Source organism: Haliotis rubra, unplaced genomic scaffold, assembly GCF_003918875.1.
Source record: "Haliotis rubra isolate DU_JTF1 unplaced genomic scaffold, ASM391887v1 Scf21, whole genome shotgun sequence".
In the NCBI taxonomy this organism is placed as follows: domain Eukaryota; kingdom Metazoa; phylum Mollusca; class Gastropoda; order Lepetellida; family Haliotidae; genus Haliotis; species Haliotis rubra.
Genome location: NW_025766114.1, coordinates 3,263,203 through 3,278,209, shown reverse-complemented (window position 1 = coordinate 3,278,209; position 15,007 = coordinate 3,263,203). Strand labels below are relative to the sequence as shown.

Here is a 15,007-nt window from a genome sequence, read left to right as displayed (position 1 = left end):
ATCAGCAAAATAAGTTTCAAATCATCTCTAACACAGAAAGTGAATTCCATCTCGAATTCGTTAGGCCTCGAGTTTTAAGACTTTTAGTATGACTTTAATGCATTGGTTAATTATGAGAATCTATGAGCATGGGAGTGCTGCAGTTAAAGAGGCTGGTTCATCCTTCCTTAGTCTGTCTCACAGTCCCCGAACCGCGTTATTTTCCATTCCGCTTCATCCCTTTCTAAATCCGACCCGTGACGATCCGGGGTAGAATAGGTCTTCAGCAACCCATGCTTGCCACAAAAGGCGACTGTGCTTGTCGTAAGAGGCGACTAACGGGATCGGGTGGTCGGGCTCGCTGACTTGGTTGACACATGTCATCGGTTCCCAATTGTGCAGATCGATGCTCATGCTGTTGATTGGTCCAGACTCGATTATTAACAGACCGCCGCCATATAGCTGGAATATTGCTGAGTGCGGCGTAAAACTAAACTCACCCACGCACCCACTTTCTAAATCCCAAAATGAAGTCTAGATTTCCTTTGTTTCTGAATCTCCCATCTTACCAGGGGCTTCTTTTCAGTTCAATTTAAACGGAATTATTTAAATGAAAATTGTATATAATCAGAGACTAAGTGTTAGTCTAATCCTTCCTGGAAGTTGTCGTTCTGTAGGTGTTATACATATTTAACTTGGAAAACGGCGGTCAGAGAGCATGGGGTATGTCTGGCAGGTCATTTAGCTCCTTGTATTATCTCACAGTAGTGGGAGCCGAGCTGCCATTTTATTCCAGGCCTGTACTTGTAGACCAACCTGGTGCTAGTCAGGACTTGCGTCTTAAGACGTTCCCTTTCACTTCAGCTTGCTGGACTTCCCTCTCAGTGAAGTGTTAGTCCTACTTCTCATAGGAGCAAAGGCCAATAGAACATATCTTGCACTTGATCATTCAAACAAACTATTGATAGGTATTTCAAGAACCGGAAAGATCCGGGTTAGAATTAATCTGCAGCAACCCATGCTTGTCGTAAGAGGCGACTAACGGGATCGGGTGGTCAGGCTCGCTGACGTGGTTGACACATGTCATCGGTTCCCAATGGCGCAGATCGATGCTCATGCTGTTGATCACTGGATTGTCTGGTCCAGACTCGATTATTTACAGACCGTCGCCACATAGCTGGAATATTGCTGAGTGCGGCGTTAAATAACAACCGAACCCTTACCTAGAACAACAACTGCCATGTGTTGCAACGGTCTACAAATAGTGAAAGAAGCGTCACAGAAATCTCCGTATATCATGTTACACACGTCGTCGTTGTTTGCATCAATGTATCAACATCGCTTTCCTCTGCGTATGGGACAGTATAGATGTACCGCAACGTTAATTTTACCAGGTTAAATGATGTAATGTCAACTCTACAGAACGTTTAGAACGTACACACCGTTGAACTCTTCATACACTATCGTAGCCGTTCACGGGGTGTCCATAAGTGAGAGGGTTCCACATTTGCACGGATACCAGAAATGGGCTTCACATATTGTACCCACATGGGGAATCGAACCCGGGCCTTCGATGTGACGAGCAAACGCTTCAACCACTAAGCTACTACCACCCCTCACGAAGTGTTCATAACCAGACACAGGTGTGACTGCTTTCGGAACGCTGTTGCAGAACTGGTCTCATAGATCCCATACTACTCACTGACGGGAACCGATAAAATTGAATCGGGGACTTTCGCTGGTTCCCCGAAAGATTTCATGCTTACAGTCACATGTTTGCCAGGTCTACCACTGTATGACCTGAAAATTTGTGACTTCGGCGTTACACAATATTAACTCGGATGCTTCAACCTTGGGGACTCTCAGCCATAGGCTTTTGTTATCAACGCCTCTCTCATAGAATGAGAAAAAATCGTATGGTTTTACACTGTTTAGCAATATTTAGCAATTTCACGACAGGGGACACCAGAAGTGCGCTGCACACATTGTATTCATGAGGGGTACAGAACAGGGGCCATCCATGTGAAGAGCGATCACTTTAATCAATAAGCTAACCCACCGCCTCTCTCTTGAAGGGAGCCATCGTTGCATATTCGTACCAATGACACACCCGTCTATAGTGTGTCGTTGGAAAACACACTCGTGTATTTGTGTCACCCACGTGGGTTTACGCTAGTATTAGTTATACATCATTGCAGGGGGGACACCAAGGTTTGGGATTTAGATATCGTACATGCCCAGGGATGTGCAGGGAGTGGGTGTGTTGGGGGGAGGGTGTGTGTGTGTGTGGTGTGATCCCGCCACGACAACAGCACAGGTCGATATTACTACTGACCGTTGTATCATGTTTGTCATATTGCTACGAGTACATTTGTTCATTCACTTCTTTTTTCGTGTACCGCTGTTCCGGTGTTTGAACTCAGTCTGGCTCTACGGTACAATATCCAAGGCCAGGATATGTACATTGTACCTCTTAAGCGACTTGCTGACAATAGGTGCCCCTCTCTAACATCACCGACAAACAACTCAGCAATGATGGTATATGCTTACAAAAATGCATATGACATTGGACTGACTATCATCAATGAACGCAGTGACTCAGAGAGATACGGATCTAACATTAAGTCGGTGTGAAACTACCGCACTACTGGGCGGTGCCAAACAGGTCTCGTTCTAATTATTAATTTTGAAAAGAAAACAAATCATTTTTGTTGCAGTAATTCCAATGTCAACGAAACGAAATAATAAGCCGATGTTTTTTATTAATTAGGCCCTTAAAGAATTCCATTTTAATTAGTTGTGGTCTGTAGGAACTGACCTTGTACCAAGCGCCCTGCACATCGCAGCTTACATTCTCCAACTACCAAGCGCCATGCACATCGCAGCTTGTAAACGTTCAACTACATTACCTGCAGATTGTTTACAGAAACTATAAATAGTACACTATTGTTAATTTCTTGTAAGCAGTCCTTTCCGTTTACTTAGGCAATGATGATATTAGCTGTCTTGCAAATTATAACCATACATACACGACGCCCTTCTCTTTAGCGCATCGGCTATTGGAACATGCCGCACCCATCAATAGCCAAACAGCCGGCAATCCCGGCGGTTTCTGTTGTGTGCATGTCTATAGACAATACTCCTTGTCTATGCATGTACTTCATTGTTGTTAACCAAAGTTCATAAATGTCAGTACATCTCTCCAGCGAGTCGTGTCCACAACCCAAAGGCGATGTGTCGTCTGCCTGCTCTCGGAATGTCGTCTGCCCACAGCCTGCTCTCTATGTTTCATGTGGTATTTACCAGGGATTACGGCTCATAAAGGCCGACTCGACATGGTGTAAACCTTTCTAATTCTCACCACAATTCCAAACATGCAAATAAAGTCAACGTATTTACCTACATTAGTCTCTGAACTGGGAACATTCTGGAGCAATGATGCCTTCTGTTGACAAGAGACTACCTACACTAATTACATTCACACTGTACCAAGGAGTTAGTTCTCGCGCGTGATTTTCCTTCACCTTCAAGGATTAAAAAGCCACGGAAAACACTTACTTGGTACTTTAAAAAGCTCCAACTCTAATATGCCTCTTTGCCGATGCTATTGAGGAACAGCAGAGGTAATATTTATTTTTGTAAAATATTCTGATTAAAAACGCATACCAACTTGCGCTTCGTGTGTTGTCTCTTCAGTGGCTGCCAAGTAATGTCGATTTGGAGGGGGGTACCGCTCTGTCTCTCACTCACTTTCCCCGCGTTATTTTGGATAGAGTAAAGGTGGGGGATTTGTAAATCTAAACAAGACTTTAGAACAACTACGTGAAGCTGTTCTCTCTCGACAACGTATAGTTCAGGGGTCATCTCGTGCATCGCCAAAAACACAGACCTGGACTTAAAGAACTCCGTGCAGTGAACAGGTACACGACCGGGCCAGTGCGGTGTTACAAAACAGCTTACCTGAGACACAAGGACTGCAGTAACGTCAGGTTTCAAAATCCAACAGCATGGTTTATCAAACCTATATGCAGTTTTCAGGGAGTTGGTTACTTAAGTCGCTTCCACCATTTAGTCAGTCGCGTTAAACCCATGTGCGGATCAAACCCGGAACCTAACGCGCGCTTCGACCACATGGCTATTTCAGCGTCTAAACGATACTTATAATAATGTCATATATTGAGAATCAATAGCGTTTGTTATCCATTAGTTTGGATCCTCAGAATTCGGAAAGCGTTTATCTCAAGTGCCTAAAACTCTACTAGTGTTGATCACCAGTGCCCCACCCTCCATTAGTTTTGATCACCAGTGCCCCATCCATGACTAGTGTTGATTCTCAGTACCCCACCTTCGACTAGGGTTGATCACTAGTGCCCAACCCTCGACTAGTGTTGATCACTAGTGCCCAACCCTCGACTAGTGTTGATCACTAGTGCCCAACCCCCGACTAGTGTTGATAATCAGTGCCCCATCCCCAATTAGTCGCAATAACCTCTGCGCTAGCCTCGTCCACTGTTGATCACCAGTGTCCCACCCTCCAGTGGTGTTGAATCTCAGTGCCCCACCCTCGACTAGTGTTGATCCCCAGTGCCCCACACTCGGCTAGTGTTGATCATCAGTGCCCCACCCCCTAGGCTAGTGTTGATCACCAGTGCCCCACCCCGGCTAGTGTTGATCATCAGTGCCCCACCCCGGCTAGTGTTGATCACCAGTGCCCCACCCCGGCTAGTGTTGATCATCAGTGCCCCACCCCGGCTAGTGTTGATCATCAGTGCCCCATCCCCGACTAGTGTTGATCATCAGTGCCCCATCCCCGGCTAGTGTTGATCATCAGTGCCCCATCGCCGACTAGTGTTGATCACCAGTGCCCCACCCCGGCTAGTGTTGATCATCAGTGCCCCACCCCCGGCTAGTGTTGATCACAAGTGTTGACCCCATCCCCGGCTAGTGTCGATCATCAGTGCCCCACCCCCGGCTAGTGTTGATCATCAGTGCCCCACCCCGGCTAGTGTTGATCATCAGTGCCCCATCCCCGACTAGTGTTGTGCCCCACCCCGACTAGTGTTGATCATCAGTGCCCCACCCCCGGCTAGTGTTGATCACCTGTGCTCCTCCCCGACTAGTGTTGATCATCAGTGCCCCACCCCCGACTAGTGTTGATCATCAGTGCCCCCGAGAGTCGTTCGTCAGTACCACCCCGTGTACATATTGGAGCCTTGATCTCTATTGCCCTGCTGTTTGGCTGCTTCCCTTCCCAGTACTCCGGCCATGGGTCGCTTTAATCGTCGGCACCCTGACGGTCTTGCTTAGAGTTGTCCCCAATACGCTGAATGGGGTAATCAGTAAAAGTGTATCAAATTTTGACAATTTGCCAATGTACTTGCACAAGTGTGAAGCAATATTATATATCAAATGCAAAATTACCGAAGATGTATCGAAGCATATGTTGCGACACGTAAGTCAGGACATCATTGCATTGGATCCGGACCAAGTCTATTGAGATTGAAGTAGGAGTTAACTCAACGTTTCCAGTGTAGAGACATGGTAATTTCAGATTTGACCGTGCTATAGTTTTGGAACCGAACACTGTTAAGTCAGAGCTAACAATTGTGCCACATGTTACGTTCACTATTCCTGAGTCGTTTTCTATCGTTTTTACTTTCAATATTGGCTTAACCGCTTCTCTAGATCTGTGGAATGTTCAAAAACAGTTTAAGATGGCCCCCGACAAGAAGGAAGAAATATCACTTGCTTTCTTATAAAAATGAGTTCTCAGTGAGATGATCCAATCGGCAGTTTGTATCAGAAATAATTATCATAATTTGAAACCTGCGACAGGCTAATCAAAATATGAATGCTATCTACGGCAATTCATTGTACAATACAGAGTTTATTTATTTTTAGCACATTTGGGGGGAGGTTCAGTTCCCCTCCCCACATGGGTACGTTATATATGTGAAGGTCCTTTCTGTCCCCCGCCATGCTATTGCTGTAATATTTTAATTAAAAACGGCGTAAAACAAAACTCACTCAGTTTGGCATATTTTAAACCATATCACAGCAGAATACTCCAAGAATATGGGACTCACACACTGTAGTCATTTATCAAATGGAGCCTGTGTCTTTGGTCAGTCAACAAGGCTACAAATGATCAAACCAAATACAACTAAACAAGATATATATGTGGATTTATACACACGTTCAGAACAGTAAGTGACCGGAAGTTAGGGTGTCCGGAATAAAGGGGTTTTAACTGACAAGGTTTCATTGTACCGATGTCAGGTGTACAGTGAATCTCTGTAAATACCCGAATCAAGGTACTGCCATTGTTATGGTGTGCAGGTAAACGATCATTCAATTTAACACCTAAACGTGAGGGTAGTTGTAATTGCCATGACTGGTAAACAATGCACCATTACGAAGCCATGAAGGTTGAAGAACATGCTAAGTTAATCAAGCAGATGAATCCGTTGCAAGTGACGAGTTCCGAATGCTAGTTGGATACGCGAGTTCGTTGCGTACGGTGGGTGCGAGACGAGCCGGTACAGAGGTGTGAATGATGGGCTGTGTCTGTGTGTTGGGATGATGGGAGCATTATGTATAGGGTGTTTGGGCTGTGTCTACCGACTGTCAGATGCGGAAGAATACTATATACTCGCAACGCCGTGCCGGCCACACCGGTGCCGTGTAATTGTAGTTGCAAATGTGTGGAATCATAATGGCCGAATGTAACGTTCTGGCTTTCATCAGGGGTGGGCATCGTCGGAATGAGGAATGGCGACCTGCAGAGACGGCAGCAGAGTGAGGGAGTGAGTGAGTTGGGTCTAAACGAGGAATTATAAAAGAGGCTTTGAGCGAGTGAGTCAGTTTTACGCCGCGTTTAGCAATATTCCAGCAATATCACGCCGGGGGCCACAAGAAATGGGCTTCACACATTGTGCCCATGTGGGGAATCGAACCCGGGTCTTCGGTGTGACGAACGAACGCTTTAACCATCAGGCGAGGGAGAGAGTTATTTGGGTTTGAAGGAGGTATGATAAACTGCACCAAGTCTTTGAGTGAGTGAGTGAGTGAGTGCGGAAATATAAGATGCAGTTACTACAGCAGAGGCCACGAGTGAGGGTTTGAGTGAGCTGTGTTTAAACGCGGAATGGAAAACCGCACTTGCTGCAACCGAGACTGTGAGTCAGTGAATGTAAGAGTGGTTTTAAACCACGCATTTGTAATCGCTTCAGTAATATCATCGAGTATTACTGTAGTGGAGAAAGAAACCTAATATTAACTGGGCCAAAGGTGGTATAAGACTTCACGATCAGTCGATTCTTGTACGGTCAAGGGAGCAACTGCAGAATCAATTGCCAATGGTTCATTCTTGTGTTTGCATATGTTTGAAGGTGACTGTTTCCCTTCAGTGCGTATGGTGGTTATCGTTTACAGCGGAGGTTGGACTATCCTCAAAGGTCTAGGCGAGTGTGTTGGGTATACAGTTTGATCGCGTTAGGCATTAGGAAAGATGACATCAACCTATGGAATAATGAACTGGTAGCTTATGTTGCCCAAGTGGGTATCCAAAACAGAGAATGCTCTGTACAAGTAGAGTGAGTGAGTATGGTTTTACGCTGCTTTTAGCAGTATTCCAGCAATATCACGGCGGGGGACACACACATGACACACCCGCGTCTTTTAACCACCAGACTATTATTATTATTCCGCCGATTTTTGTACCAAACATAACTCCTAAACCAATGCTCCGAATCACACAGATGCGCACAGGTGTAGAAATTCCCTTTAAAAATCTCTAGGCTCCAGGCCCAATAGCAAAGGGGAGATAATTCAAAATTAAATCCAAATTTTAAAGTTGACATTAAATATCTCAAGAACTAATTGTTCCAACACTTCCAAATCTCTTGTACAGATGCACAATCGAATTCCCAACAATTTTGCCTGGACGGGTCAAGTCGCTAAAACGTACCGTTTGGCAGTTATTTTTGTCTTCAGTTTTTGTCCATGGTTTTCATCAGTTTCCTGAGTAGTTTGCTCCCAAAATGTGCACATTCTGCATAAAGTGCCTGTATGGTAGATGAAGGCTTGGTGATTCCAGAACACTAATTGTTTTGATCGTAGACCCAAGAACAACTGAGATACAGCCTTTTAAAGAGGGAACTATTTCTTCTCCGGAACTTCTTAAAAGGTACATCACCCCCGCGACCCCGGCTGTATTGGAAGATCCGCTCGCCTGTCAAAAAACGTGTTCTGGCTCCGTTTTGGACGATGATTTCTAGCCCTCAGATACAAAAAGATAGAACTAAAGCCAAAGAGACCTCATCGTTGTCTGCAACTATATTTGATTTTAGGATTCAATATTTGTTGTTTCTTTAAAAAGAAACAATATTCATAACCGTATCTACTTGTCAGTAACATATTCACGTCTCATCTCTATTTGATTGATTGATTAACAGCAGAATTTTTTTTTTTTAATAAGAATGATGTCGTAATAACCCAGTTGCATCTAGGCAGGTCATGAACGCTTTGTTGTTGTTCCTACCCCTTAAAGTAGAGTGCATCCTCAACCATCGACAGGGGGTAATGATATTATAAATCGCTCATGAGCTGCCTAGTTGGAACTGGGTTACTGCGACATATTTTTTGTTGTGGCGAAACATATTCTTCTTCTTAGTTTTGTTGTTGTTATTGTTGTCGGGCGGTGGGATAGTCTAGTGGTTAAAGCGTTCGCGCGTTACGCCGAAGGCCCGGGTTCGATTCCCCATATGGGTACAATGTGTGACACTCATTTCTGGTGTCCTAAAAGTGGCGTAAAACTAAACTCACTCACTCACTCACTGTTATTGTTGTGGTTCCTAGTGACAAATGTCGCACTGGAAACGCCTTGCTCTGCAGAGAATTCAGCGTTACAGCTCTAAGTGAACTCGTCCGGATTATCAGATGTCGAGTAGCACAACAGTCCACATGTTGGACAGAATCGTCGGCACACGCCTGTGTATATCGACTGTGTCACTGATATGAAATAAAGGGACTAGTACGTGTTATAGATGTTTCAGTTTCAAAAAGGAGCCGAAAGACTTTCTTCATTTGTGGTAACCTAGACTTGCCACATATTCTAGACTTGCATGGGCTGTATTGGGTATATTTGTTTCAGGGTCTGTATGACAGACTAACCATTAGCCTAAATCTGGGATTATCATTTCAAACCAAATTTGTCAAAAGGAATTTCCTGTCAGTTTCAGTTATGTTTTAAAGGAATTTTCAAGCTTTTTGAACGTGTAACTAACACATTTGATGCAAGTGACAGCGTAGCCAACCGCCTAACTCGTGTGTGTGCATGCATCTCCTGTATCAAGTATTGGTGGCTCTGTGGCCTCGCCATTCGAAGCGGGATTTTTTTCAGTGTAAGGGACGCTTTGCCATGCCCCGTTTCGTTATACATGTATGTATATAACAGGAAACGCCGTCGTCTGAATGAAGCAAGTCTAGATCTGAATCTCTGGTCTCCCTGGGGCTCCTTTTCAATATATTTGTTTATTTGTTGCTATCAAAATTATTTATATATTCAGAGACTAAGCGTTAGTCTACATGAAACGCTGTTAATCAGGTCTTTTCCATTCCCAGAGCAATCAACTAATATTAAAAAGTGACACCATTAATCGTCCAAAATCAGTAGTTTCCAGATTAAAGGGATGTGGACTTATGTATTTCGCAGTGTATCAAAAGACTGTCCATTGTAATTTGGAACGCTGATTCCAGTAAAATATTTTACGAATACTACTTCACACACTGACGAAGTCTATATGATTACTTGTCCGAAAGCAGAGGTTTCTGGATTTCTAAGGGACCGGACATACAGGCTTTCCTGTATCAAGAGACTGTCAATTGTAGTATGAAACGATTTACAATGCAATCATTAACGAATACAGTGACGAAGTGTATACTATTACTCGTCCGAATTCTGGATTCCTAGAGGACCAGACCAACATGTTTTCGTGTATCGAGTGACTGTCACTCTATTGAGGTGCATGTCATCAGAATCGATGCCCGAGGAGGGGAAGTATGATACCGTCAGCAACAGGGATATAGTTTCCTTACCCCCATCTGTCAATCCGATCAAGGCGTGTTTGAGACGTGGAGTAGATATTTCCATCAACAAACTGCAGAGGCGCTCGTAAACCTGACTCAACCCTGCCGACAAGTGAAGCGGCTTAAGGAATCTCAACTCGGAAAACAGAACGGAATTCACCTGATAGAGAATATTAAATGGAATTCAAATAAACTCACTGGCGTAATCTCCGAACACCACTGGGCTGAATGCGGCAGTAAAAGTTTGTGGGGTATTTTACCACCTGTAGGCAAGATGGCGAAAAAAGCTTGAACAAATTAGCTTATTGCGCCAGTCAGAATATGGACCGCCATACCCTTAGCATTGACAGAGGAAATACGTGGAAACCAGCAGAGCTAGGAAATCTCCATCAGATCGATCTCTTTTCGCTCTTTGAGTCATAACGTTCACTCCTTTTATTCACAAGGGTAAAGGAAATGGGTTTTCTCTGTCATTTTGTCGTCAACTCTGTTTGATAAAAAGCAAAGCATCAATAACATCAACGATTTCACGACCTTCACCTACACTCTCTATTCGTATTTCACAACTACAACTCTGCCAAGGAAAGTTCCGATTTTAATGTCAATCGTGAATTTAGACAAGAAGTTGATCTCATACAGTCACTTGATGCTGACTCGGAGAAAACCTTAATTTCATACCAATGTTCGTGGTTGCTCTGTAAGGTTTATGTAGAGAGTGCAATGTAGGATGAAGCTTAATGATCGTGATTTTATTTTTTATTTTTTTAATTGTGTGCTCAGTCTTCGCTACAAGATTTATTTCTCGGACCTTTCACGATCCCTAACCCGTTTCGTTTAGTATATGTATATTTCCTCGTTGCATTGAGGCCACGTGAACATACTAGAGTATCCGAGCTGATTCCATATATGGGACACCAAATTTTGCTCATAAATAAATGTTAATAGAATTATAAAGCTTCAATTAGTTTGTACAAATATGAAGAAATAAATACAAACTGCCAGAAAACTACATATGAGAATTTATTCTCAGTTTCGATTCCATGTCTAGTTGATAAGTTACAGATACAATAATAAGCATTTTGATTTAAGAGAAAGACCCAGTTATAATACACGTCCACGTGTCTTTACCTGTAACTCGCCCTCATCTGTGGGTTTCATTGGGTTGGATTTCTAATGAGAGCCTTGATAGAAACAATCGTACTCATTGAAGTACTTGTCTTTAGATAAACCAGTAGGCGTGCCAGTTGCGAAGCGTCAGGGATATAACTCAACGCTGTTCGGAGATAACGTTTGCAACATTCAAGTACCTTTTCACTGACAGAAACCCTCACTTAAAAAGATTCGTAGATAACGTTATCCACTGTACTCTGTGGCCTCACATATAAACTGGGTGCCCAGTGGGCAGAGGTCCTGAAGTTGAAAGGATCCCCTGAATGTTGGTTCGAATCTCGGAATCGAATCGATTTGTGACAGATCGTTTGATATTCTGGGGGGCGCCTGGGATTTTGTATGGAGACATTATTATTTCAACAACTGCTGAAAAACACGACGTGTTTCTGTTTAGAAGCCTCAATACGTGTCTGTAAATAACACATAATAAAATGAAATTAGATATTGTTTCCATATCCTAGTAGGCACCCCCGAAATATAAAATGACCTGTCCGTTACGAATCTTTGTCTTTCAGTCCTTGCCACGGGTATTGCCAAAGTAGAATGCATGCCTCACCTTTGGTATGCGTTGATTTCAATACCGATAAACTGTAAAAGGCGGCGTTATATACAACTGAATTTGTTAAATTTTATCCCTGAGCTTCGGATCGCATACAAACTAGTAATGGGCAAAAACGATAACGAACATTTAATTTTTCTATATTGAGCTCTATTTACAGGCAATATATAATATGATTTGCCAAGGTGACATAAAACATACAGCAAGCGTCAGACGACACTTGAAATATTAACAATGATTGAATAGAATGTTTACATCTTGTGAAATAAATAGCATGCTGGGAACATTGTAACACAGGACTACACACAAATATATTACAGCTGACTCGGACACACAACATCCGGTAGAAAGGTACGACGGGAAATATCAAATAATCTCCAAATTGTCTCTTCGTCCCAAATCCGGGTCTACAGAACAGAGACGTGAACTATGTCGACACAACACACTGTGTGTCAATGGTTTTTGTCCGAGTATGAAATATGCATTGTTATACGATCAGGTAGTCGTCGAGTTCGGATGTTACGCGCCTACAACAAACGTATTGCTAAAGTGAGTCTCACTCGCACCGACCTGAGGCAACAAGAATATTTTGCATAAATATCGTGTTTCTGCTTTTTCTAATATCATAGTTCAGTAACCACAGTCATAGCGTTTAACAAAACTACCCAGGGTTCCTTGCGAATATGTAACAGAATCTTCCTCTGCAATCACAAGAATCGGCACATATCACGTGGTATTCTCTTCCACCTGTCACATGATCCAACGTCATTTCCTGTATATCATGTATTGCCGTCTCCCTTCCTGTAATTGCACTTGAATCCGTTCTTGAACACACCAAGCTACCATCTCCATACTGGACCATGGTGGACCCGTTTTGAATTAAGCCACATGTCGGGAGTAAGCGCATCACTTGCACGTATATAGGTCAATTTCCGTCTCACAGGTCTTACACTCAACGTAGCAACACCAGAAGAACTTACAATGACATCGTTCTACATATGTGACGACCTGGGTGTTATAACCACGCCCACAGCATAGAAGATCACAACTGTCAGATCCCGTCGACGTTCGATTGCACAGTCGACTATTGGTACCCAGAATTCCCCGCTTTATGTCCTTCCGGCAGTAGTTGGGCGATTTGTGCATATATACTAGTTCTGTGGCGGTTATAGGCACTCGGCGCCTGATCTTGTCCCGGCGACGTAACCTTTTCCTGGACCTTGATGCAAGTCGAACAGACTTTTCATATCCGACTTTTAACACATTTCCAACTTCTCTGAACGTTGGTAGCCCTCTCCAACATGTTTTCACTGCGCATGAACCGGAAACGCCATGGCAGCGACACTTCTGTTTCATCAAAGTCTCCACCGCCTGCAAAAAGATGAACACATTACACCATTAATAAATAAAACGTACATGGTTTTAATACGTGCCAACATGTAGGTTTATCTGTCCCTTAAAGACGTTTACGCTGACGGGACCCACAATTCAATATTTGTGTGGGCTTAGATTTGTTTTTATACTCAATTTCAAAATTCTTAATACATATTTATCTTTTGATGAAGCTAAAGTTTAAAGAAGCTAAACAATCGTTTTTCACAAGTTTTCAGAACATCCATGTTTCACTATTCTTCCCAACGACCTTGAGAGATAACACCAATTCTTCTATATCTCACAAATCAATGATAAAATATTTTTCTCTCTGATCATTGCAATCGTGTAAACAAATTAATAATTAATTCAGCCATTTCGGTAAGCGTCTTCAGTACGAGCTATTAACTAAAAATTGCGAGGCGTGAGCGAACAGGAATGAATGAATTTCAAATACGTCATAGTGTACTAATGTCATGTATTCTAAATTGATCCAGGATGACCGTCTTAGTGATTCTATTAAAGCACACACAACAGAACATTCAATGCTTAATATGATGCATTGATGACTCTTGACTGCAGTAGTGTGTAGTGTTCCCTATGCACTTTCACAATTCTATGCCTGATTTCCTAACCAGATGCTGTCTAAACATGAACTTTCATCTTGGGAAGCCACCACTATCATCGAGAACCAAAAGCTTAGACAATCCTCTTTTCAGTTCTCAAATCATACCAAAACGACTCCGGACTCCTATAAAATGAAATCTAATCAAAAGTATCTAATCACGTGATTGGTGCTTCGTGATTAGATTAGGCATTTCCAAACTACAATTTGACCACTAATGCATTGTGTCCATAAACTCTAACGAGTATCGGCTCCAAAGCTTAAAACGCTGCTAAAACTACGTTTCATTGAACCCTATGAATTAATGAGAAGGCAACGCAATGCTGCTTCTAGTTGATTAAGCAGTGTGTATATTGCTGCGAGATTGCTCAATACCTTAGAGTTCCTGGCAAAGAAATAGCGCCCGTGGGAGTCGGATGGAGACAATACAGGGAGCAAAGAGGTTCTTAACGCTCCGTGGTAACGCAATATTGAAATAGAGTAACTTTTCGGATGGATTAAGAAGGGACGTGCTTTGGTCCACTGCTTTAATGAAGAACTGTCTGGACAAATCTTTCTTGCTAATGTCAAATCGAATAAAGATCATATATTTAGACTTTTTTTTAACATTAAATTTACAGTTTGGTCATAATTGATCTTAATAATGAGCATAATTTTCAACATCTCTATATCGTCAGTGGTGTGTCTTTCTTAACTTAAGTTCAGCCCACAGTAAAATTTATACTCTACATATCTCTGAAATTGTTGAATAAATGATGAATCTGATGATATCTTTATGCTGAGATATCAAGAGTTTATCATCATTAGGGCGTGGTCTCAAACCACGTGTTGTAGCTGTGGTAGGATCATTGCTACAATGTTCGGAACGCAAAACATGATATTTTGTGGTATTTGCTATTTATTCGCTGAAGTCGTATGTGTATTTTGTGATTTAATACCTGCGCCACGCCAGCACACAGCAACATGAGTTAATATCACACATAACAACATCGTTGACTTCAAAGAGAGGCTCACTTCCGCATTGTATCGGAAGTGGCAGGGGTGACGTCTCCGGGGCGATGTACGAAGATCATGTAGCATCTCACGTACGTAAGGTTTTTGATTAGCAGCCCAAATAGTATTGTATTTCGCATGACTATGGAATCACAAAAGCTGTTTTGATCATAGAAAGTATTTTCGGCGAAGAAAGTATAAAAATACCTCAAATTAGCCTC

The 15,007-nt window shown here is 42.7% G+C and overlaps 1 protein-coding gene across 1 annotated transcript in view; it reads right to left on the bottom strand.

Moving 5' to 3' along the window:
* Nucleotides 1-11,072: 11,072 nt before the first annotated feature.
* The window catches only part of LOC124276563 (protein Wnt-16-like), a 51,308-nt gene continuing 47,373 nt past the window's right edge, over nucleotides 11,073-15,007 (bottom strand). Inside the window, exon 4 of the mRNA XM_046712204.1 lies at nucleotides 11,073-13,168. Coding sequence (XP_046568160.1) covers nucleotides 12,704-13,168 — 465 coding nt within the window. The 3' untranslated portion in view covers nucleotides 11,073-12,703. The remainder of the gene's footprint in view (nucleotides 13,169-15,007) is intronic.